General features: G+C 44.4%; 1 protein-coding gene across 1 annotated transcript in view; it reads left to right on the forward strand.

Annotated features, from left to right (window-relative positions):
- Positions 1 to 3089: 3089 nt before the first annotated feature.
- Positions 3090 to 26934, forward strand: part of DPP6 (dipeptidyl peptidase like 6) — a 1510443-nt gene continuing 1486598 nt past the window's right edge. The window contains exon 1 of the mRNA XM_075315434.1: positions 3090 to 3692. Within this exon, the coding sequence (XP_075171549.1) occupies positions 3501 to 3692 (192 nt within the window). The 5' untranslated portion in view covers positions 3090 to 3500. The remainder of the gene's footprint in view (positions 3693 to 26934) is intronic.

Genomic DNA, 26934 nt, shown 5'->3' on the forward strand with positions numbered 1-26934 from the left:
GCAGTGGCTTATTTTCCCTGAGAACAAAATGATCATTAAGAGTCAACATGCCTGATCCTTCCTTCCCCTGAGATCATGTGTTGGGGAGAGTCTAAAATCCCCCATGCATATATGATAATTGACTGGCCTCACTGTGTATGCAGTAAGGGTTTTCACATTTTAGGTAGTATGACATGTCTATAAGATATGCTATGAATAGATGACAGAGGAGGGTCTTACCTCTAAGACCTGCATCTATCCCTAGGACAGGAACCCCTTCTTGATTCTATTATGCACCTTTCTCACCATGGAAAACACAAAAACCCTCATTGTTGCCCTGATCCATTCCCACCTTGATTACTGTAATTTTCTTTTAATTTGCCTCCCCATCACTAGAAATTCCCTTCTCCAGTCCATCCTTAATGCTGCAGTCAGGGTCACCTATCTGGCTAATCGTTATTTGGACGGGCTTCTGGTTGCCCATACCTTATAGGATCCAATTCAAATTGCTTGTTGTCACTCACAAAGCTCTCCACCGTGTGGCACCCCCTACATCTCCACCCTCATCTCTGCCTATCACCCTACCTATACTCTACACTCTGCAAATGACTTTTGACTAACATCCTCACTAATCCAAACCTCCAACTCCTGGTTTCAAGTCTTCCCCCGAGCTGCACCAATCCTCTGCAATGCTCTACCCCAAGAAACTGGGATGCTCTACAACTTGCACAGCTTCAGATGCTTCTTAAAAACACATCTTTTTAGGGTGACCTACCACCCTCCCTAATCTAAATCAATTGATATATATCCCCAACACCCAAACTCCACCACACCCAAAAGCATTACAAAGATTGACTAGTAACTGGCTCATGCAGCCTTTATCTATCCCCCATGGCTGGACCATCGTTCTAAATAATCCCTTGAACCTTGTGTCACCCCCCCTGGCCCATTGTAGATTGTAAGCTCTTACGAGCAGGGCTGTTTTTATTTTTTGCTTTAATTATTGTATCTTCTATAACTACGTATTACTGATGTTTGTTCATGAACTTCTGAATTGTAAAGAGCTGCAGAATATATTGGGGCTATAGAAATAAAGATTATTATTGTAATTATATTATTGTTATTATTATTATTATTATTATTATTATTATCATTATTATGCCCTAAAAGTGAATGGAGACGTGGCCATGATTTTTGAAACTTATTTTTTTTAACCTGTTCTTGTAATTCCTATAGACCCCAGTAGAAGTGAACTTTTAATTTACGAGTAGAGAATAGCGCTGGAAGCTTGGTTGGTTCCATAGTCTAAAATGGGAAACCGCATTTATCAGACATTTAATATATTATTATTTATTTTAAAGCATCATTATTTCCATAGTACATGTGAATAAGGGTCACATACTGTATATATTACATACACAAAATAAACTAAAGAGGACCCCAGCCTCATTTGCTTACAATCTACAGGATGATTGGGATATCTCTTTGGCCTATATGAAAAGACTAACACTATTAAAGACTTGCAACAATTGGAGGCCCCATTGGAGCTTTTGCACTGGGGTCCATGAGGTTCAAGTTATGCCACTGGCTCCTATCAGTAGGTAGCTAAGCATTTCCATGCAGGACTTTGGAAAAGCTGGGTGCTGCCTCATGATTTCCTTGATATTATGGAATGGATTTTTCCAGAAGCTGCGTTGATTCTAGTTTCCAGGTGTCTCCCATTCCCTCGTGTTCAGTTGCTAAACTTTCCTATTCATGATTTAGTGAATACGGTTCTGCTATCTCTGCGGGCTTGCGTCGTCATTAAGAATTATTCTATTCCTTATCGGTGCGGCTGGGATTTCTGGGTCTTTTAATGATGATGCAGCTGCTTTCTCAGTCGCATCATCTGCAACATGTTTGTTCTGAGAAAAAGAAAGAAAAGCAAACAGGGAAATGAGAGGCAGACGAGAGATAAGAGGGCGCAGGAGATGGAGACAGACGGCACATATTCTCTACATATAGAACAGCTAAATATGTGCTAAGGGAACATGCAGTAGGTTTACCTGCAGTCCAATGTAAAAAACAAACAAAAAACAGATATTGTGATACAGGGGCAGACATATCATTGGTGCAACCTTTGCAGCAGCACAGGGGCCCAAGAGGTTGGGGGGCACCTCTATCGTCTCCAAAGCAGGAGGAATTGGACATTATTAGGAGCTCTTGGGCAGCAAAGGGTCAATATATTGGACCCAAGAGGTAAGTTGACAGCTATCATCTCCAAAGCAGGTGGAACTGTGCATTATGATGAGCTCTTGGGGAGCAAGGGGTCATTATATTCGACCCAAGAGGTAAGGGGCCCACTATCATCTCCAAAGCAGGTGGAATTGTGCATTATCAGTAGCTCTTTGGTAGGAAGGGGTATATATATTGTTCTTGCACAGGGACCCAAGAGGTAAGGGGGCCAGTATCATCTCCAAAGCAGGAGGAATTGTGCATTATGATGAGATCTTGGGCAGTAAGTGTTCATATATTGCTCTTGCACAGGCACCCAAAAGGTAAAGGGCCGCTATCATTTCCAAAGCAGGAGGAATTGTGCATTATGATGAGCTCTTGGGTAGCAGGGGGTCCATAAATTGCTTTTGCACAGGGGCCCTCAAGGTAAAGGGACCACTATCATTTCCAAAGCAGGAGGAATTGTGCATTATGATGAGCTCTTGGGTAGCAAAGGGTCCATATTTTGTTCTTGCACAGGGACCCCCGAGGTTAGGGGACCACTATCATCTCCAAAGCAGAAGGAATTGTGCATTATGATGAGCTCTTGGGTAGCAGGGGTCCATATATTGTTCTTGCACAGGGGCCTCTTCTTTCTGTATCCGCCACTGTTGTGATATCACGATGAGGACAAATCTGAGCTCTGTTACATCTGTAGTGTTAACCGGCGCTAGACATGCAGCGAGAATAAGCAAATAGGTTTCAGCACCACGGAGAGCTACCGGGGATGCAGCTATTCTCTGTAACGCCTCCCTCCCTCCTACTTCCTTCTGTCTCACTCCCACCCTCCTCCTCTTCTGCACTCCATGGCTTCATTTCAATCAGGTGGCTGTTGCTCTTCAAGATTAGTGAAAACCTAGCAGGAAAATACTTGCAACCCCCCCTCCCTCCCTCTCCCCATATACACAAAGGGAGCAGGGAACGAGGCAACGTGCTCTGAATGATGTGTGAGTCTTTCAGAGTCCTTCCACGCTGCCCCTCTATGGACTGTTGGCATGCAGCCTCCACAGCCAATTGATCGGACACCTCAGGCTGAAGAGTGATTGGGAAGCTGTTCGCCCCAGTGGTCTGTTGCTTATTAAATGCTAGTTGCCATCACATATGGTCTCTGTTGGATGCTTTTTTTGCACTTTATCTCTCCCGGTGCGACCTTTATGGGGCCTGTTTGCTTGTTTTTTACCGTCTCTATCCATTGATTTCAAATAAAAGGGTTAAAAGACAGCTTCTCGATTTACTTTTTTTTTCTTGGGTGGCCGACGGATTGACTTATGGCTTCGCTGTATCAGAGATTGACTGGGAAGATAAACACCTCCAGATCTTTCCCTATGCCACCTGAGGCAAGTCACCTTTTGGGTGGCCAGAACACCGAAGAGGACAATGCTGGGAAGACCACACGCCCACCGCAAGAAAGCAGACCCTCTTATCAGTGCCCGCCACGACACGACTGTGAGGAGGAAGATGTAAGACGTTTGTTGTTATTATTCAAACCCCCCCGTTCCTTCCCCTTTAAAGTGTTGTGTATATTCTTGCTCATGATCTGTGTGTCTGGCACCCCCAGTGGCCCAGCCCCCTCCTTTAAATGCCATTGATACGGTTTCTAAATGATTAATTCACTGCTTCGGGGTTTCTTGAGGAAACCGAGTCAGATTTGCAAATGCCTGTGTTTTACTGATGCCTGCTCCATTGCGTCTTTTAATGTGAACTTCATTGATTAGCCGCTTATGCGGAATGAATGGGAATATGATACAACTTAATCTTTAACCCTTACATGACAAAAAAAAAGAACAGTTGTTGGATCGTTACTGTCACTAATCAATCCTAACAGTATTATGTCCCCAAGTGGAGGAAGAAATAAAAAAATAAACTTTGCTAAGAGAGCCATCTCATTCCGGTCTACACATTAACAACCGCAGAGAACAAAAATCAATTCTTGTAATATATTCAATGCTAACTAATCCCAATGTGCCCTACCTCCCGGATATGTGAGGCATTTCAAAGGTAGTATTTGCATATCACCTTAGTAACCAGTGACTCATCCGCAGACCCGATTTTTGGGCTAGAGATTGAAACAGAATGGCTATGCATTGATCAATGCTGATACATTCTTTTACAGTGGCCTACTGTACTTGTGCATTGTCATCGGAGCGGTCGTGATAGGGTTAAGTGCACAGAAATAGATCTGCTATCCACAACCAGTCTGCAGCAGCTGACACCAAGCAGACGGCACTGTATAGCGATGCTATGTGGCGGCTTTACATTGTATCCATAGGAGCAGAACAACAACGCAGTGCCTGCACTTATTCTTCTTTCCTGCCAAGTCATAAACATGTCACTAAGTGTTATTACATCGTCCCCATTATTGTTTCCGAGACGCACACTGTGGGTTATTGCACCTTAACTTGTGGTTAAAGGATCTAATAAATGAATGTTCTCCTTTAAACATCATTAATGTGAGTCGTGGGCAAAATTCCCGCAAATCAATAAAAACTAGTAACTGGGTCCAATTAAATGCCATAGATGTCATCATGTCTTATGGTGTCTGTGTGCACCTGTAGAGCATCATCACCTCTCTCCACAAGCAGTTTGTTGGTGTCCAACCATATGCCATACATGTCATCATGTCCTATAGTGTCCGTGTGCACCTGTAGAGCATCACCACCTCTCTCCACAAGCAGTTTGTTGGAGTCCAACTATATGCCATACATGTTATCATGTCTTACGGTGTCTGTGCGCACCTGTAGAGCATCATAACCTCTCTCCACAAGCAGTTTGCTGGTGGTCCAACTATATGCCATACATGTTATCATGTCTTACGGTGTCCATACACACCTGTAGAGTATCAACATCTTTCTCCACAAGCAGTTTGTTGGTGTCCATCCATATGCCATACATGTCATCATGTCCTATAGTGTCCGTGTCCACCTGTAGAGCATCACCACCTCTCTCCACAAGCAGTTTGTTGGAGTCCAACTACATGCCATGTTATCATGTCTTACGGCATCATCACCTCTCTCCACAAGCAGTTTGCTGGTGGTCCAACTACATGCCATACATGTTATCATGTCTTACGGTGTCCGTGCGCGCCTGTAGAGCATCATCACCTCTCTCCACAAGCAGTTTGCTGGTGGTCCAACTATATGCCATACATGTTATCATGTCTTACGGTGTCCGTGCGCACCTGTAGAGCATCATCACCTCTCTCCACAAGCAGTTTGCTGGTGGTCCAACTATATGCCATACATGTTATCATGTCTTACAGTGTCCGTGCGCACCTGTAGAGCATCATCACCTCTCTCCACAAGCAGTTTGCTGGGGTCCAACTACATGCCATACGTGTTATCATGTCTTACGATGTCCGTGCGTACCTGTACAGCATTATCACTTCTATCCACAAGCAGTTTCTTGGGGGCTTGACTCAAGGACCCCACATCATAGGGTGTTAAAGTATTTTTATACTTACTGTATAGCTTAATCATCATCTTTCATTTACATCTCCTACTATGTTTATAGGTTAATGAGGTTGTCCACTACTTTAACATTGAAGGTTTATGGTTATTTACTATCAAATAATGTTTGTGATCATAACAAATCACATCTAGATACATTAAAGGGGTTGTCCATTACTTTATCATTGCTGGTGTATCCTTAGGATAGGTCATCAATGTCTGATCGGCCAGGGTCTGACACTCAGCACCCCCGTCAATAAGTTTTTCTTGGTTCCGGTGGCCATAGCAGGTGGCCAGAAATGCTCAGTTACGGAACTGACCCGTCAACTGATAGTGGCCATAGCCGGGTACTGCACATCTGCCTGCTATTGATATGAATAGGAGTTGATGAGCAGCATCCGGCCACAGACACTATCAGTTGACTGGTCAGTTCCGGAACTGAGCATTTCCGGTCGCCTCCTACCGCCGCCGGGCACCTAGAGCAGCTGATTGGCGGGGTTGTAGGATGTCGGACCCCGGCCGATCAGACATTGATGAGTATCCTAAGGATAGGCCATCAATGTAAAAGTAATAACAACCCCTTTAATGTATCTAACTGAGATTTGTTATGATCACAAACATTATTTGTTAGTAAATAACCTCTTACATATACATTATTTAAATGTTTAATTCTTCGCTTTGGCCAAAAAGTTGATCTGTTTTAGTAAAATAAGCTTATTGAAACAATATTCACACTTTTAAAGTTATGGTATATCATAAGGCATCACTTTCTGATTGGTGAGGTCCAACTGATCCTGAGGATAAAGAGGCTGTGACTGTTCCTGAAGAAAACAGTGTAATAAAGTGCTGCAGTCTCTTCATTTAGTGACGGGTGGCAGATGTTACACTCTACTTACAGCTAAAACAGAACCCACAATAAGTTAATTTTAGAACATAAGTGTCAATATCACAGTATCACTGCTTGGATAAGTTTTTTGAGGGGGTTGAATGGGTATAAAATAGTTTAAAGGGGCAGGCTGATTAAAATAATAAGGCTGGGACCACACGGAGATTACTGCGATCCCCTCGCATGACACTCGGCTCACGCTGGCAGTACAGCAGAGCTGAGTGTCATACTAGTGTCCCTGCGATTGAGGTCCGACTGTGCGAGCAGACCTCAGCTGCTGGGAACGGGCCGACACTGCGAAGAGGAGGGATTGATTTCTCTCCCTCTCTCCTCCGTAGCCGGCTATTGCCATTCTCGCACTGCACTCGCGGTGTACCGCGAGTGCAGTGCGATTTTTCTCTCGCCCCATACACTTGAATGGGTGCGAGAGAAAACAGGATCGCATTACAGTCACAGCATGCTGCGATTGTTTTCTCTGTCCGATTAGGGATGAGAAATTAATCGCTCATGTGCGCTGACACACAGGCTAATATTGGTCCGAGTGGAATGCAATGTTTTATCGCACTCCACTCGCACCGATTTTCATGCCGTGTGGCTTAGGCCTTATATAATCTCTTTGATAGATAGGAGATAACTTGTTGATTGGGTCCCGCGCAGATTAGTAAACCAGGATTTGTTTTCGCTGTTATTAACAACCGATCTCAGCTCCATTCATTCTCTATGGGATTGCCGAATATAGCTGAGCATAATGCCCGACAGCCCCATGGAGAATAAATGGAGAGACTGGTGGACATGCCCGGTGCCGCTCCATTGTAATGGGAATACAGGTTTCCCATTCCCGATCAGTGCAAGTCCCAGTAGCCCAACCACTGGCAGACACAGACAGAAAAGGGCCCCTGTACAGAAACAATATATGAGCCCTTTGCAGCCCAAGAGCTCATCAACATGCTAAATTGTACCTGCTTTTGGAGGTTGAAATGCCCCCCCCAACCTCCTGGGCCCCTGTGGCTGCACAGGTTGCACCAATGATATGTCCACCTCTGAATCCGACCATTATCGATCAACAATAGTATTACTGGACAACCCCATTCACCATAGATAACTCATTAGGCTGCTTTCACACATCCAGTTTTTGCAGTGCGGCTCAATCCGGCTCAAAAACCTATCCAACGGATGCGGCAAAAAAAAGGATCCGTTGCATAAGTTTTTCCATGTGGCCCGTCTGTTTTTTGACGGATGCGGCTTGATACTGAGCATGCAAAGTTCAAAAAACTGCATCCGACGGCCGGATGCGTTTTTTGCCGCAGGACACCGCTTCCGGCGTCCATAGGCTTGCGGCACAAAAAAATGTGCCAGGCAACGTTCCATCCGGCTGCCGCATGGGCTAAATATGCCGCAACCGGCAAAAAACGGACGCAACGCAAGGCCATGCGGCACAATACGAAGCTAATGCAAGTCTATGCGGAAAAAACGCAACCGGCGGCAAAAAAAAAGGTTGCGTTTTTTCTGCAAAGCGCCATATTGTGCCGCTCAGCAAAAACCGGATGTGTGAAAGCAGCCTTACCTGCTTCTTGTTAACTCTGCTACATCTGAGCATGAAGGATGACTACACACATTGCTCTCCATAGACAGTTTACTCATGGCCTCTCTATGTGTAACAGCATCCTTCTGCTAATAATTTCCTTAATCCCCCTCATCCTCTGCACAAGTATTAGTGCTTGACATAAAATGAATGCTGTTACAAAGTGTAATCGCTCCTTTATACATAGCCCAAATGAACCCCTTTATAAAAGTTTGAGGGGAGATCCCCTTTACAATTTTGGGGGAATATTCTTTCCTGTTCCACTTGCTATATATATTCCAGGAGCTTCTTACTTTATCTCCTTTTTGTTTCTGCATACTCCGGATAATATAAAAAATGATATAATATAAGGGTAAAAATGCTGCGTATAGATATTGTGTACATCCTTTTACTGTCTGTGCTGTAGATGGTGCTGTCGGAAAGGAAAGCGTAGTGTATATACATATTTAGCATTATATTTTCCCTTTTTTTGCTCTCTGAATCTAGCTTAGAGCGTATTTTTAGTTTGTCAGTACGACACATGTCTGGGGAATCTTCCTTTGATAACGGAGAGCTCAGAAGCAAACAAAAAAGTACATTTACCATGCAAATTATCATTTTTTTTTTATTTTTTCTGACGCTGTGATTTAAGACCATTTATATTGTAAGACGCATGGTAGAGACTGCACGGTTCAGCATTACGCGTCCAGCCAAACGCTGCTCAGTAAAAGGACTAATTACACTTCTTTTAATTCTGTGCTTGGCACTTGTGTTCTGCGCTCGCTTTATCCTTTTTATATAAAGCTTGTTAGGCCAAAGGGCTAGGTATTAAGGAATTATCCTATCTTATTTTCCATATACTTCTTATTGATTCTTAAAATGCCACTTATGTGAGGTAAAGCATTGATGCAATAAAACAGTGGTTAAGCACGTGCCCTACTGGTCTGGTGGGGGGTTATCTGTGTTTTTAGATACTTTTACGTGGTTCATGGCTGACCTTATGGATGTACAAATGTACGATCTATGGAGCTGCACAAGAGGTATCTCACCGGTCCCAACTGATGGGGTCGCCACTGGCCATGATGGCGGATTGTGTTCCAGATTGGTCACCATACCTATAAAAAAAAGCTTCTGTACAAGATTACAGTATATACATGTCAGGGTGTGCTACACTGGCCCGGCGACTGTGGGCCCTGCACTCGCCCTGACCCTGGAGGTACCCCTGATGATAGGGAGGCCCAGGTCACCACCCTAAGCCCTGTCTCCTGTCCGGCCCTGTCCTTATAACACCAACCCTGGGATGGGCAGGACACCAGGTAACAACCTCCCAAAGGCACAGACAAGGGGATGGAACTTAAACACACGCAAATGACCACAGTTGAGAGACAAAATGACACCAGAGGGAATAAACCAAAAGGGGTAGGAGTAATTCACTCCAGGGAACTCTCAAACTGAGCAGACCATGATTAGCTGATCACCAAATAGAGGTATGCCACGGACGCCGGGATTTCACCACTGCAAGCAGAGACTATCTTCAGCGGTCTCTTACTACACACCTCAGCCTTAAATAGAAGGAGACCAGCTGTGGAAGGAAATTAGCAACCTGGATCTCCGCACAGTGCTCCACAAGGAGTAACTCCTGCATGACTGGGAGCAGTGAAAGAACTGAGATGACGTCCAGCCAAGCTAAACACTTAAGAGAGACTAGGTTGTCTGACGGACTCTGCAATGTGAACAGAGTCCGACGCCGTAGAAGTAATCCGTATGCACAGATACGGACGGCGCATGACAATACAATTGAATGTTGACTGGTCAGTGTTTTGTGTGAACCTTATAACTATATATTTTGTACAGTGTACTTGGTTGAACGCTGTAGTATTTTTTGAACACCATAAGGAACTTTAATAGACGATTATGCAGAGTGGCCCATCTGAGCCAAAGCCAACTCTTCAGAGGTCACATCATGTGTACTATCCTTCTTTACCTTTTCTTTTGATTTTGCAGTGCTCTCTTGAAATTTGTTTATACTGTGTGGCCCAATTCATCAAGACAGGCATTGTTCATGCCAGTATAGATCAGGCGGCGTAGTTAAATCAGGAGGCCCTGATTCATTAAGGCTAGTTTCACACATCCGACTTTTCGCTGGCTTGCCGGTTATGGCGCACGCCAGTACAGTGTATACAGTACAGTGGCAGCGCTATAGCTTCGGTCACATGCTGTCATGTGACCGGAGCATGTGACCCGGAAGTTACAGCGCTGTCATTGTACTTTATACACTGTACTGGCGTGTGCCGAATCCGGCAATCCGGCGAAAAACCTATTGTGTGAAACTAGCCTTAGACAAGCATCTAAAAAGTGGCTTTCACTTCCATCCACCTTGCCACAAAGCTTTATGAATTATAAGAATGGAGAAAGATTTGTGGCACAAGGTATGCCACGAATTGTAATAAATTGGACATCCAAGTGCCGCCACATTCCGTACCATCCCAGTTCTACCCATTTTTGCTGAGTTGTACGAAACTGGTGTTATAATGCCAAACTCGCAAAAACACTTGCACTACTTCATGTCGTACAAAGATTTTGGAAATTTTCAAAATGTTTTGCAACAGATTTTTGGCAAAACATTTTGACGAATCCGGCTAGGTATGAGCAAACCAGAATGGTAAAGTTTGGGGTACATACTGCTGTGAACGATAAAGAAAAACAATTTACATGGGCTCCTAACTAATTTTTATAACCAGAGCAGGTAAAGCAGACAGCTTGGGGATGCAGCCCTCAACTGTCTGCCTTACCTTAGCTGATTATCAAAAATAGAGGGGACCCTATGACATTTTTTTAAAATTATTTATCTAAATAATTAAAAAACTTGATGTGGGTACCTCCTATTTTTGATAACCAGCCAAGGTAAAGCAGACAGACGGGGGCAGGTATTATCCTTCTGGGAAATCCCATGGTTATTTGGCCCTTCCCATCCTAAAAATAGCAGCCTGCAGCCACCCCAGAAGTGGTGCATCAGTTAGATGTGCCAACTGTGATGCTTTGCCTAACTTTTTCCGATTGGCCTTGTGCAGTGGCAATCGGGTTAAATTTTGAGGTTGATATCAGCTGTCAATTGACAAAATGGGACAAAATGTAGAGTTGGTGGAGGAAGGTTGAACTAGATGGACTTAGGTCTTTTTTCATCCTATGTAACTATGTAACTATGTAACCATATAACTGGCATCAATTCCAGGGGTTAGTAATGGATAGGTCTAGCGTTAAAAAATACACACACAGGAAACAAAAAAGTTTATTTGAATAATAGCTCCCCACATGCCCTGGTTCACCAATTTATTTATTTTGAAAAAAGTCCTCGAAGTTCCAACATAATCCAATGGTGTAATGTCCCACGATGCCCATTGATTCCTCTGATGCATCATTCTGGAAATGTTCTCAGAACAAGACTCCATGGGTCACTCCTGGTCAGCAGCAGACCTGGAATTTCTCATGCTCATTAGAAATTCCGTACCTCCCACTGACCGGGAGTCTCATTCTGAGAACATTCTAAGAACGAGGTGCCATAGAACTCTATGGGCATTGTGGGACATTACACCTTTGGATTATGTCGGAATTTTGAAGATTTATTTTTAAATAATACATTGGTGAATGAGGCAGTGTGGGGGAGTCTTTATTTCCCCATTGGATTATGTTGGAACTTCGAGGATTTTTTAAAATTAATAAATTGGTGAATGAGGGAGAGTGGTGGAGTGATTATTTAAATAAACTTTTTTTTTTTTCCTTTTGTGTGTTTTTTTAACTCTACAGTTGCCAGGTTAGTATTGGGGGTGTCTGATAGACGCCCATCCATTACTAACCCCTGGGCTTGATGACAGCTGTCAAGTCACATCTGACATCAATCCCAAAAGTATTATCCCAATTGTCACTACATTAGGGCAATTGAAAGAGCCGGCCAAAGTTCAAGAATTGGCACATCTAAAGAATGCACCACTCCTGCAACTGCTGCAGGCTGCTATTTTTAGGCTTGGAAAGGGCTAAGCAACCATGGGTCTTCCCAGCCGGATAATGCCAGCACCCAGCTTTCTGATTACCGTAGCTGGTTATCAAAAATAGGGGGATCTCCACGCCATTTTTTAAAATTATTAAAATAAATAATTTAAAAAAGAGGCATGGGGTCCACTCTATTTTTGATAATCAGTTAAGGTAAAGCAGAGAGCTGAGTGTAGCAGTCCACATCTGTCTGCTTTACCTGCACAGGTTATCAAAAATAAAGGGAAACCTACATCATTTTTAAAAACAAATTGTTCCCAATCTTATTTGTTTGCTGGGCCATTGCCCCCATTTTGCTTCCTTTTGCAGCCCCCTAATCCTTACTACGACCATTTTACAGTCATTTTACAGCACAGAAGTTCGGATCTCCATTGGCATATATTAGGTTCAGGTTCCGGGTTCAAGTTCAGGTCAAGTCCGGGTCCCAAACCGAGCTTTTAACTAAAGTTCACCTAGCCCGGCAAATCCGAACTTCCACGGGTCTGCGTTTCACTAATCGGACTCATGTGTCTAAATGTGGCCACCCAGAGATTTTCAAGTGAGTTGCAGCCTGTCAAGGTTTTTGATAGAATGATGAAGCTGTGTATTGAATTTGTATGATGAGATGTTCCAGTCATTAAAGAAATGTAAATAAAAGAGATCCTTATGTACTTTTTATATTTGCATTTATATGACAAGGTAACTACATGCTTTTGTAACCATAGAGAAATTTCTCATTAAATAAATGTTCATTTTGCCAAAAATGAATAATTATGTTTCATCTACTGACAAAAAACGACAACAAAAAGTGCAGCCATATTATGTGTCAGTAACTTCTCAACAACCTGTTTTAAAGCTATAAATTTAGTCTATAACAAAGTGACATTTTAAAGGGGATGTCCAGCAGTGACACGTTGCTGATATTTCAATAGGATAGGTTCTAAATAGTGTTGAACAAGCGCTACCATGCTCGGGTGCTCGTAACTTACAACTTCCATGCTCGGGTACTCAGTATTCATAACTAGTGATGAGCAAGCACTACCATGCTCGGGTGCTCAGTACTCGTAACTAGTGATAACAAGCACTACCATGCTCGGGTACTGGATACTCGTAACTAGTGAGGAACTGGCACTACCATGCTCAGGTGCTCGGTACATGTAACTAGTGATGAGTGGGCACTACCATGCTCAGGTGCTCGGTACATGTAACTAGTGATGAGTGAGCACTACCATGCTCAGGTGCTCGGTACATGTAACTAGTGATGAGTGAGCACTACCATGCTCAGGTGCTCGGTACATGTAACTAGTGATGAGTGAGCACTACCATGCTCGGGGGCTCTGTACTCGTAACTAGTGATGAGCGGGCTCTACCATTCTCGGGTGCTCGGTACTTGTACCTAGTGATGAGCGGGCACTACAATGCTCAGGTGCTCGGTACATGTAACTAGTGATAAGCAAGGACTACCATGCTCTGGCTCGGGACTCGTAACTAGTGATGAGTGAGCACTACCATACTTGGGTGCTTGGTACTCATAACTAGTGATGAGCGAGCACTACCATACTTGCGTGCTTGGTACTCACAACTAGTGATGAGCGAGCACTACCATGCTCAGGTGCTCGGTACTAGTAACTAGTGATGAGTGAGCACTACCATGCTCAGGTGCTCGGTACTCGTAACTAGTGATAAGTGCGCTACTTATGAGTACTGATCACCCGAGCATGGTAGTGCTCGCTCATCACTAGTTACTAGTACCGAGCACCTGAGCATGGTAGTGCTCGCTCATCACTAGTTGCGAGTTCTGAGCACCTGAGCATGGTAGTGCCCGCTCATTACTAGTTACGAGCACAGAGCCGCCGGGCATGGTAGTGCTCGCTCATCAGTAGTTATAAATATCAGATCAGTGAAGGGCTGATACCTGAAACTCCTATCTGTTTTAATAGCCTATAATAGCTATTATGGTCTATAAAATCAAAGCTTTTTTCCACATTGTGCTGCCTATAATATTTTCTTGATGGATAGATGGATGGAATAGATAGATAGATAGATAGAGAGATAGATAGAGAGATAGATAGATAGATAGATAGATAGATAGATAGATAGAGAGATAGATAGATAGATAGATAGATAGATAGATAGATAGATAGATAGATAGATAGATAGATAGATAGATAGATAGATAGATAGATAGATAGATAGATAGATAGATAGAGTTATCCAATATTGCCCACAACAGTAAGCTCTAGCTTTATCATTAGATGGCAAGTGTAGATTTTGGGTGAAAGCCTTCTCCAAATGATCATGACAAACATTGGATTTTTATTTTAATCTTCATGAGAGACCTCACAGAGCACCAACTGGGTGTGGATCATTGCTGCTTGTAACATACGGTATATTAATGTCTTAAATCTGATTCTCTGATACTGTGCTGTGTGACGGAGCAGATCAAAGATGATGTAGAGCTTGAGTCTGTTCTAAAACAATTCATTGGCATAGATCTTGATAAGAAACAGAGATGAGTCAAAGGTAATAAAGTTTTGTCATCACGATTTTTTCTCTAGTTCTCCCACTTACGCCAATTTAAATTTCAGCTCACATTTTCCTATATGGTAGAAATATGGCAAAGCAATGGGAAATAAAGGAGAGTGCTCAATCCGGTTCATCTAACTGGAGATTAATGGCGCTATAAAGAGTTTTAAAATGTTGCATTAAAGTTCATTGACCTCCATAAATGTTAGGATGCGTCTTCCAGCATTTCAGAAGTGGGACCTTTGTGCTGCACAACTTTATTTACCAGCGAAATCAGCTGAATATACAAATGTATTCTCCAAACAGCAATGCACCATACATTAATATAGGGATAAACAGGATAATGTGCATTTAGGAGCGTAAACTACGGCACATACTGTAAGCATTATTAGCATACTACATGTTTAATAGAGATGCCTGTTGTGTATCGTTTGCATTAATTAAACAGTAATGACTTGCTTACATTATCATGTGCTGTAGCTCCATCATCTCAGCATTCACAAAGCGTTAGGTTCCTGCGTAAACATCTTACTAAGGCAAAGAACAGGTTAAATATCACTGAATATCTCAAAATTTGCTTTTACCTAAGTCCCGTTCCTGGTGATGATGAATACATTCACAAACAGCTGTACGCAAATAATTATTTGAGTGCGTTTGGCTTTTTGTGTATGTCAACACATTCTGCTCCCGCACAATGGTGCTGTCATTGTACATGTCAATTACACTTCAGGCTTTTATGACATTATTGCTGAGTGCTGATTTCTTGGGGTGGTTGAACCAAATAAAAAAACACAACAAGGTCTTCACTATCTAAGAACACCTGCTGGAAATGCTGAGAAGTGGGAGAAATCATTGTATGATTCTTTGCTCGCGAGAAGTCTATTTCCTTCGTAGGTTGTCTTACCGTTACTACAGGAGGTTTCCCGGTTTCCCAATATGAGAAGGTAGAACATGTTAATAGATTATGGCATTATATACTGAATAGTGAGCTGGGGTCCCTATTATACTAAAAATGAAGGGCTTCCCTGCAGAGCGATGCTGCCGGTTGCCTACTGTGCCGTGAACTTCTGCATGGCTCCATTCACATGACTGGAGTTGTGCGGCGGATCCCTAAACAGCAGGTTGTCAGGAGTCCTGCCGTGCAGGAGAAAGGCAAAACAACCTTGGGCCTTTCATTCTTGGCATTTGTGTGGGTCCCAAAATTCACAACCTCATGATAGTAATAAATCACAATGTTGTCAGTTTTAGTATCCACTGTAAGTAGAGTTGAGCAAACCTTCCCAAATTGAATTTGGGCAGATTCAATCAATTTAGAAGGAACATTAGATGCAAATTAATTTAGCTATGAAGGAATTGAAAAAATTCTCATACTAACCTTTCCTCGGACTTCCCTTTACTTGTATCTCAACTGCATCTTCTGTCTTCTATCTGCAACGGCTATCTTCCTTTTGGCCCCATCTTCCATTCATTAGGCCTCACATTGTTATTAGGACAAGATGCACAACCCTGACCCACTATATACCACGTGATGGCCAGGGGCTTAGTGAATGGAAGACCTATCCGGAAGTAAGGTAGAGAGTAAAAGGTCAAAGAGCTGATAGGACCGGCAGTGGAACATATGCTTGAGAGGGTACGGAGAGTGTAAGGTCCAATGAAATACTGCTACCATTTTGCTGGATTTGCCTTAAGAGAACTGCAAACAAGTCAGATTCTGGAGAATACATTTTTTTTCTAAAACAGATCAGATCAGTAATTTCTCTCTGTAAGTGCTGTACAGATATACCTTTTATAACCTAACACAATACGTTACTATGCCAAGATACAACAAAAATCTCTTGAACTGGTTATTTAGAATCACTCCCATTAACAATTCTATGCCCTAAACCTGTGTAAATGTTGTGTAGTAGGTCTATTAATATACTCACCAATCGCCATCCTCTCCAGTTTTCAGCAGGGGTTGCAGTCCTCTTCTGGTCACTTGATGATTATTTTGACTTGACGGCTCACTCTGTGTTTGTGTGGGTTGGAAGTCATTACAATGTGGCCTATGGAGCTTTATTTTGTTGCTACATAGAATTACATCGTAAAAGTGACATCCGGCTCACAAATAAACCCCCTGTGTGCTCCGTAGAGTCAAAACTTCAATTATGTAACTCAGAAGAGGAACGGAGTTCTGCTGGAAACTGGGGAAGATGATTATCGGTGAAAATTTTAATACAGCTACACTGTCAGGATTCACTTTTGGCTCTGCTCTATGCAGAGCCATTGTGTCCTTGGTGCTTTCTTGTTGTCTGTATTCTCTGGGTTTAGGCTCGGTGGGAGGGGCCTATTTTGCCGTGCCTCGTTCCGGGTGATCGCTCTGCCTTATCTTGGAGCTTTCTCACCTGGAACACTGCCACTAATAGTTCCTGCTTTACAATGTACGCTTCTGGTTTTCGTGAGTTCTTCTAATCTAGTATCATTATGCGTCCCATTCCTTGACCTCCATCGACCTCGTATTGTCTGTATTCCCTATCTCCCTGACCCTCGACCTGTTTTTTGACACCTGCACCGCTCTCTCCGCTGTACCTTTTATGTCCTCTCGGCTTACGACCCCGACTTGTTCTCTGACCACAGCTCTGCTCCCCTTCTGTACCTGACGCTACTTCCTGGCTTACCGACCACCGGCTTGCATTTGACCTTGGTTTCTTTTGCTCCTCTGTACTGGCGTGACCTCCCGGCTTCTGACTCTCGGCTTGATCAACTACTCTGCAGACCTTCTCCGCCTTGGTACTAGTAGTGACCCCTAGTGGGCAAGTGCTTCACTACACCTACGAACTGTTCCAGTGTACCTGCGCCCCCTGGTTGTGTGTTACATACACTACACAAGTTTATACCATAAAATGTTCATGGGAGAGATTCTTTTACGTAGAACATATCGAGGAAGGTATCAAGTTAAAGTTTTCTACATCAACATACAGTATCTTCTGCTATTGTGGTTTGTTTGTCAGATTAGAGGACTGTTGATCTGTAACCACCACTGGTGTTATTTTTTGACCCATCAACAATCTGTTAAAAGTAGAAAACAAGTTTAGTTTATTTGAGACTTGTTTGCCATGAGAGATTTTAATTATGTAAATGACATATTGTATGAAGTACCGTATTGGTATTCAGAGTATGTCTTGTGTACTTTGCATACAGAGCCGCTGCTGTCCAAGGTGCTGCTCCGTAGACACGCATTTTGCATGAAGGCAGGGTAATAAAGGCACAAAAGCGGACGGCTGCTTGACCTGTCAGTCAAGACAAATTGGCTAAAAGCCACACTTTATGATTCATGACCTTGCCCGGTGACAGTCCTATAAATGGGCTGCTCTGCATGTAAACTCATTTCATATAACATCTTAGTGGCAGCAGATGGAAAGATTATTTTATCAGTGAAGGTGAATGTGCCGCCGTCACATAATAGCGGTACATTGTACAGATGTCTTGGAACATTATACAGACGTATGCAGCTCACTTTTAGTCTCTCTTGTGTAGATTTTCACGTTTTAAAATAATGAATCGCTTTGTAAATGAACTTACGCACAGTTAAATGAATCCAGTGTTATATACTACGGGGGAAAATACTGAATGTTAAACAGCTGTACAGAAAGCCTGGGGATCCATAGTGATTCTTACAAATCACCTTGCATGTGAAATGAGATACCTTCACACTGTGACTGGAAATGGGAGCGTTCTGCTGAACCTGCTAAAATACAAACATGTTTCCAAAGGTTTGGGGGAATTTTATGTCCAATCACAGCTTTTAGTGTAGATGTAAAACCACAGTGTTAACAATATTGCATATGTCAGCCTTAGAATAGGCTATGGAGCATTTAATTTTTTTACTTGACTACAAGCATTTTTGCAGCAGTATTTTATTTTGGGTATGTATATGGCACCCCTGAGTTTTCAGTTGCTACAGGATAATGCATCTCATTTAAGGTGCAGTATTCATCTCGGGTGAGGAGGAGGTTAATCACCGGTGTTTCCACATTTCATTTTACATACAGCTTAGGTGCCTTCTCACTGGGGACTGGACTAGGGTAGGCTGGGGGTGCCCATCACGAGGCTTGGGACTTTCTAGGTCACTAGGACTACCCCCTGAGGGGCGGATACCACTGGGGGTAGAAGTAGGAGCAACCTTCCCACAGTCTTCAGTCAAGTCTAAGGTCTGGCAACAGAACACCATTCTCTTCAACTTCTTTCTTCTCAGAGCCTAAGGCTTGGAGCAGGTAGCTCAGCCCGGGTTCTTCACTTCATCAAGGGGTAACCCTTGTGAAAGGATACACCTTGACACCGGTGGTGACCTCCGACTTATCCGGGATTGGCTGGGGCCCATCACGGCAAAAACCGGCACTCGATGGGCGGCTATCATACAGTGAGTAAAGACCTTAAACCGAATTCACTGTATCAGCCCATCCTTGCCAGCGCCGTCACACCACGCTTCAGCGCCAACGGCCACTACCACCACCATTATCCTCCCCTGGTGCCTTGCTCTACCTGTGGGGAGCCGAACCATACGAGCTGAGACACCACCGTCCCAGAGGACAGCACCCGCAGCGGTGGCTAATCCCTGGCCGCACACCACAGGTGGCATCACAGGACAACTACTCCCAACATTTTTACTCTTACTAAACCGTACATAAGCTAAGTGGTTATAAATTATACAGTGTGTAATAAAGAGTAACTATTATCTAGATTTTTTTTTCTCTCAATTAATACTACCCATGAAAATAAGAAACTTTGTCAAACAAATGTACAGTAATTTTCCTCCTGAACTGATCAATTATGCTCACAATTGTCAATTAATGCATAACAGTTGACAGAAATGGCAGTTGGGGTTCATGACGTTCAATGGAGAACAGTAACTGTCATTTCAAGAGAATTTGCAGAAGATTGACTGTGTCTGCCTCCAGCTCCTCTATTCTCCACCTCCTCTCTCCTTCAGCTCCTCCCTCCTCCTCCAATTCCTCCTTCCTCCTCCTCCAGCTCTTCCCTCCTCCTCCAGCTACTCTCTCCTCCAGCTCCTTCCTCCTCCTCCAGCCCCTCCCTTCTCTTCCAGCTCCTCCCTCCTCCAGCTCCTTCCTCCTCCAGCTCCTCCCTCCTCCTCCAGCTCCTTCATCCTCCATCTCCTCCCTCCTCCAGCTCCTCTCTCCTCCAGCTCCTCTTTCCTCCTCCAGCTGCTTCATCCTTCAGCTCCTCCCTTCTCTTCCAGCTTCTCTCTCCTCCAGCTCCTCCCTTCTCCTCCAGCTTCTCCTTCCTCTTACAGCTCCTCCCTCCTCCAGCTACTCCCTCCTCCTTCAGTTTCTCCTTCCTCCTCCAGCTCCTCCCTCTTCCAGCTCCTCTCTCCTCCAGCTCATCCCTCCTCTTCCAGCTCTTCCCTCCTCCTCCAGCTCGTCCATCGTCCTCCAGCTACTCCCTCCTCAAGCTCCTCCCTTCTCTTCCAGCTCCTCCTTCATCCTACAGCTCCTCCCTCCTCCTCCAGCTCCTCCCTCCTCCTCCAGCTCCTCCCTCCTCCAGCTCCTTTCTCCTCCTCCAGCTCTTCCCTCCTCCAGCTTCTCCCTCCTCCTCCAGCTCTTTCCTCCTCCTCCAGCTCTCTCCAGCTCCTACCTCCTCCAGCTCCTCCCTCCTCCAGCTCCTCCCTCCTCCTCCAGCTCTTCCCTCCTCCAGCTTCTCCCTCCTCCTCCAGCTCATTCCTCCTCCAGCTCCTCTCTTCTTTTCCAGCTCCCTCCTCCTCCAGCTCCTCCCTCATCCTCCAGCTCCTCGCTCCTCCTCCAGCTCCTCCCTCCTCTTCCAGCTCCTTCCTTCTCCTCCAGTTCCTACCTACTCCTCCACCTTCCTCATAGAACTTCACGGGCACCAGCTGCTATCTCCTATCTTAGTAATGGGAAAACCTTCACTGAATACACATTTTACAGATGTGACCATTGAATTGAGAGCTAAAAATCAGTCCAGGAGGAGAAAGAAGCAGATTTGTCTCATAATATATATTACAAAATTTGTTATTTTCATGTGTACTATTGATTTATGAAATAAAAATTAAAATAACAGTTATTCTTTAGATGCATTAAATGTTTTTCTCTCTGCACAATACAGATAAATATAAAACAAGTAAAGTGATAAATACTTTATATTCATTATCATAATTAAAATCATCAGAAGTATATTGTGGGAATGATCAGACCTTCCTCTTCCATGTTTCCTATTTGCATTGTATAATTAACACTGTACTGTGCGTCTATCACAAGACGATCTGGGAAGTGGGGAGGACAATATGGAGAGAGTGAGCACATTCATTAGTAATTGTGACAGTGGTGCTGGTGCCAGAAAGGAGAAGATTGATATTATAGACTTCATATGTGGCTGACAGAATTTCCTGCTGCCCGCTGTATAATTATCATCCCATCATATATAGCTTTTCATTTTTGTCCCATTTCTTTGGGATGTCATTTTGATTTATAGGCTCAGTGTTTGTTGGCAACTAGTTGGCTTTGCTGAGGAAGATGAACCTCCTGACTGTCTGCTCCTTATCTCTCCAGATTACAGTTGTAGGCCATAGAAGCGCTGTGTTTGATGGCATGATGGCTTCACGGGATGGTTTTATGTGTTTGTAGCTTTTGTTTTTACATGTAGAAAACAAACCAAGGGTATATGCATACGTTATGTTTTCATCATGTTCTTAGATAATTTTTTGGGTGCAGTTTTGTCACAAAGCCGCAGGCAAATTCTTATACCAGCAGTCAATGAGAATCCTCAAGTGTTGTGCAGATGTTGCTTTTTTTTCCTTGCAGATTTGGTGCAGAAAGAAATCTGGAGCATGTGAATTCTATCAGTTTTTTTTCCACCCCAGAATGCATGGAAAAAAATGCATGCAAAAAATGATGCACCGAAAACACTGCAAAAACACTGTTTTTTTTTCTGCCAAGAGATGCAGATTTTGTGCAAAAATTTCTGCAACCAAATACTCAGACTGCACACGTAGCCTAAGGGGTACTTTGCACACTACGACATCGCAGGTGCGATGTCGGTGGGGACAAATCGAAAGTGATGCACATCCGGCGTTGCTGTCGACATCGGAGTATGTGAATCCTTTTTACTACAATTAACGAGCATAAAAGCGTCGAAATTGTATGATCTGTGTAGCGTCGGTCATTTCCATAATTTCGGAAGGACCGATGTTACGATGTTGCTCCTCGTTCCTGCGGCAGCAGACATCGCTGTGTGTGAAGCCACAGGAACGAGGAACATCTCCTACCTGCGTCCCGGCTGCAATGCGGAAGGAAGGAGGTGGGCGAGATGTTTACGTCCCACTCATCTCCGCCCCCTGCTTCTATTGGCCGCCTGCCGTGTGACGTCGCTGTGACGCCGCACGACCCTCCCCTTAGGAAGGAGGCAAGTCGCCGGCCAGAGCAACGTCGCAGAGCAGGTAAGTGCGTGTGAAGCTGCCGTAGCGATAATTTTTGCTACGGCAGCTATCACAAGATATCGCAGCTGCGACGGGGGCGGGGACTATCGCGCTCGGCATCGCAAGCATCAGCTTGCGATGTCGTAGTGTGCAAAGTACCCCTAAGAGTATGTGCACACATTGACTATTTGGTTGCATAAATTTCTGGACAAAATCTACATCTTTTGGCAGAAAAAATGCAGCACAAAACCGCATGTATTTGAGCTGCATTTATCCTGCTAAGAGATTCAGGGATGGTGCAGTGAATCTGGTACATATGTTCCAGTTTTTATACGTACCAGAATCACGGACATACGCAGACCTATTAAAATCATTGGGTCTGCGCACTCATCAGTGATTTCTCACTGACGTGTTGTTTCAGTGCAACATACAAGTGTGTCCATGTACTCTGCATGGAGATAAGTCCTTTTTTCTGGCATCACTGATTTCCCATGCACCACAATATGGTGAGACCCGTGAAAAACGTACCTGAAAAAACACGTACATTGAAAATAAAAAGCTTTTTAAACTCACCCTTCTCCAGTGATGCTGTCTTCAGCCGCTGCTGTCTGCTGCTTCCAGGCCGGCTAATTACGTTCATGCATATGTACTGCACAGCCGACCCTGAAGTAGCTGCAGCAGGGAGACATCAGCGGCCGGACACAGCATCGTGGGAGACTTCAGCACCACAGACAGCAGGAGCGAGTACAGGTGAAAATAAGTGCCTGATCTCCATGTATTATCTCGAATAGCACACAGAGATCACACGTGTGCCAAAATCACAGCATATGTGTGTTTTTCATTGACGTGTAAAGGGGGCCTAAGTCATATTTCTGTGAATTATGCAAAAAACAAACATGTTTTCTGAACAAAATTATTGATTTAATTAATCTGCTGTAAAAGTGTCATTGAATAAGAGTTTTTTCCCACTATATACATACATTTATTCCATGTAAACAGGCTCAGTGATAAAGGCACGGCCACAGGTGTTTGAATACACAGACCTCCATTAATCAGGAGAATAGGGGATCCAAAGTAATGGTACTTTAGTGGGTGTGCGTGACCTTCTCTCCTTCACTTCTTTGGGACTCCGCTATCTTCTACTACATTCACACAGGGGCTTTTGGGCCCTAGTCTGGTGATCAGTTGGGGATCCAGCAGTCAATCTTCTAGTAATCATTCAACTTTTTTTATAATGAGAAAATCAAGACTTAAAAACATTTTGGAACTCTCTTATACCCCAGCTTCAGTTTGTTTAAAAAAAAAATAAATAAAAAAATAACCAAAAACAAACTGTCCTTTCACACCCTCCCCAGGTCCAGAACTGAATCCCAGGGTCTATAATTGTCTGAAGCACCGGCATCAGATTAACAGCTCTACATGTTATGGCCCCTCTCGATTTCACGGTCCGAGCCCTTCATAGATCCCTGATTGGCTGCAGCACTGTCAATGTCAACACTGCAGACAATAGTAGACACCAGAAGAAATGATGGATATTTATCCCCGGACCTTGAGATGGTGTAAATGTCATTTTTTTTTAAACTACAATCAGGGGTTAGGGGTTTCTAGCAAGGTTCCTGTTGTTTATGTGCCCCCTTTCTGACCAAAATAAAGACTTTGCAAAGGGGTACCTTTATGTATTCAGATCTTGATAATGGTACACTGGGGCCTGTTCTCTGGTGTCCGTTATTCTGCCTCCTGTCGCTTTAGGCCGTCCCCCATCGCTCCATTCCATACTTCAGGACGCCGCCCACTGCACCCAAGGTCCCATGCACGCGAGGACTGCTGGTCACGTGTGCGCAGGCACGAGGTTATGGGCGGTGCTGTGATTGCATCGCAAGTGCCCGCCCATCATCTCGTGGCCACGCTCTCCCCTCTGCCTCCAGCGTTCTGCGCAAGCGCTGGCTAGATGACCCGATGTTGGAATGTTCTGCGCAGAACGCTGGAGGCAGAGGGGAAAGGGCGGGCACAAGATGATGGGCGGGCACTTGCGATGCAATCACAGCGCCGCCCATAGTCTTGTGCCTGCGAACACATGACCAGCAGTCCTCGCGTGCACGGGACCTCGGGCGCAGTGGGCGGCGTCCTGAAGTATGGAATGGAGCGATGGGGGGCGGCCTAAAGCGACAGGAGGCAGAATAACGGCCACCAGAGAGCCCGCCCCCGTGTACCATTATCAAGATCTGAATACAAAAAGGTACCCCTTTACAAAGTCTTTATTTTGGTCAGAAAGGGGGCACATAAACAACAGGAACCTTGCTAGAATGCAGCCCAGGAGCTGCAGAGGGGGAATCTTTTAGGTTTCAAGCTAAATTTCTGATAACAGGTTCCCTTTAAGGGATAACATTAAATTAGTGAATTAGTGCCCCCCGCCCCCGTAACCTATTTAAATTTCATCATAATTTCCATTAGTAATATGCAGCACTGGTTCTTTACAGAGTTTTTAGTGTCTTATCACTTTATTTATTGTCAAATTTATTTTTTTTAATTATTTTACTCACTTATATAGCGCTATTAATTCCACAGATGTGATCATCACTGTCCCCAATGGGGCTTACGATCTAGATTCCCTATCAGTATGTATTTGGATCATGGGGGGAAACTGAGTACTCGGTTGAAACCCACGCAAACATTGGGTGTGACGCTATGTACGGGGAAGTACCAAGCGCACGGCGAAAGAGAAAGGAAACCCTGTGTCTAGGGAGAGAGAAGATGGTGACCCCTGACCAAACCTACTGCTGGTCCCTTGAGCCCCTCACCACCTAGAAAGTTTCCACAACTATGAGCTAAGCCAGATACTTGATCCTAGGTATCCCTAGTGCTGGGCCCTAAATAGGGAACGGATGGGATGAGCTCTTCGTCAACCCCACTAAACACTAAAGAAGACACAAGAAGGAAACATAGGAGGAAAAGCAGGAACTACTTATCTACAGATGACTCAGGTAGAAATTCAGCAACAATACCACAGAGGACCTCAGTTTGAAGGAACTGAAAATATCACCAGCACAGTCCAAAGGAAGGATCAGGTATTTAAACACCAAGGGAATACTACTGATGATTAGCAACTGGGTGGAAGGCGAGCTCCTGCTGGGTCCAAAAGAGAGAGAGATGAATCCCGCAGGAAAGCTACCTATACCAATGAACACTGACATCAGGAACAATAGAAATTCAGGGACCATTCTGCGCAGCCAGACACTGTGACCTTCTATGGCCAGAAATCACATGACTGTCTGTTACACGTGACACACCCGTGACATCGAGAGAACATACAAACTCCTTACAGATGTTGTCCTCAGTGGGATTTGAAAACAAGACCTTAGCGCTGCAAGACTGCAGTGCTAACCACTGAGCCACCGTGGTGTCCTAACTAGAGATGAGCCACCACCCTAGTGTTCGAGTTTGGTTCGGTTCGTCGAACGGCGGGTGTGTTCATCAAACGTTCGACGAACGTTCGTCAAACACTTTCGAACACCTTCGAACACCATTGAAAACAATGGCAGGCAAACACAAACACACACAAACACACACAAACACATACAAACATGCACATACACTAACGCACACACATATTATGCTCACCTTACCTTCCGTTCCATCGCCGGCCTCCTGGTACTTGCAGTTCTCCGGTACAAGACGTGTATCGGGTAACCATCGCGACCGATGCCGGAACTTCCGCTGACAGAGCGCTGACGTCAAAGGCAGGAGCCGCTTGCCTCTGATTGGCCAGTGCACTGCCTTTGAGTAGCATCTGACAGAGGAAGTTCCTCCCTCGTCGCGATGGTTACCATCGTGTACAATTGGCTTCTTATGATATTGGCATGGACCATCTTCATTTACAATAAACCAACCAGCAGGATTTCCATGTATAAAGTAAAGCCAGTGCTATACTGATGCTAGGATGCTGAATAGAAGCATAGCTTTGTTCATACATTGGATGTTTTATTTCAGAAATATGTACAAGTAATGTTCCAGCAACGCACTGCTATTTGATTGACAGGTGCAACAGGAAGTGAATATGTGGGTCTGGTCTTGCTATCTATTTCTGCCCCTGTCTGCCTACCTGGCCTTTTCCCCACTGTCACCATTATAGACGTTAAAGGGAACCAAACATCAGGATTTTCGTATATAAGGTGCAGCCAGTGCACTTTTTGATTGACGTGAGCACCTCACTGCTAATGTCCAGGCGTGTTATCCCCGCCCCCCCCCCCCCCGCCTGGTCCTCCCTCCCTCTGGCTGTATGTAAATTTCTAGTCTTCAGTTACATGGCGTCAGAGTTAGCGCCTGTGCATAGTGCTCATCTCCGGCACCGTGTTTATGAAGCCCACAGTATTATGGTGCATGAGAGGGCGGCGCATGCGCCCTCGCTTCTTCAGGTCTGTTGTGACTGTGGGAGCGCGCGCGGTGTCACAACAGGACTGGAGAACAGCTGATCCTACCCCGATTAGCTGCAGCAGACGTCTGCTACGATATTGTCTGCTGCAGCTAATCGGGGTAAGATCAGCTGTTCTCCAGTCCTGTTGTGACCGCGCGTGCTCCTGCGGTCACAACCGATCTGAAGAAGCGAGGGCGCATGTGTTGCCCTCTCATGCACCATAATACTGTGGGCTTCAGAAACATGGCGCCGGAGATGAGCGCTATGTTCAGGCGCTAACTGATGCCATATTACTGAAGGTAAGAAATTTACATACAGCCAGAGGGAGGGAGGAACAGGCGGCGGGGGGGGCGGGTATACACGTGCATAACCCGCCCGCACATTAGCAGTAAGGTGCTCATGTCAATCAAAAAGTGCATG

This window comes from Anomaloglossus baeobatrachus, chromosome 6 (genome assembly GCF_048569485.1).
Source record: "Anomaloglossus baeobatrachus isolate aAnoBae1 chromosome 6, aAnoBae1.hap1, whole genome shotgun sequence".
In the NCBI taxonomy this organism is placed as follows: domain Eukaryota; kingdom Metazoa; phylum Chordata; class Amphibia; order Anura; family Aromobatidae; genus Anomaloglossus; species Anomaloglossus baeobatrachus.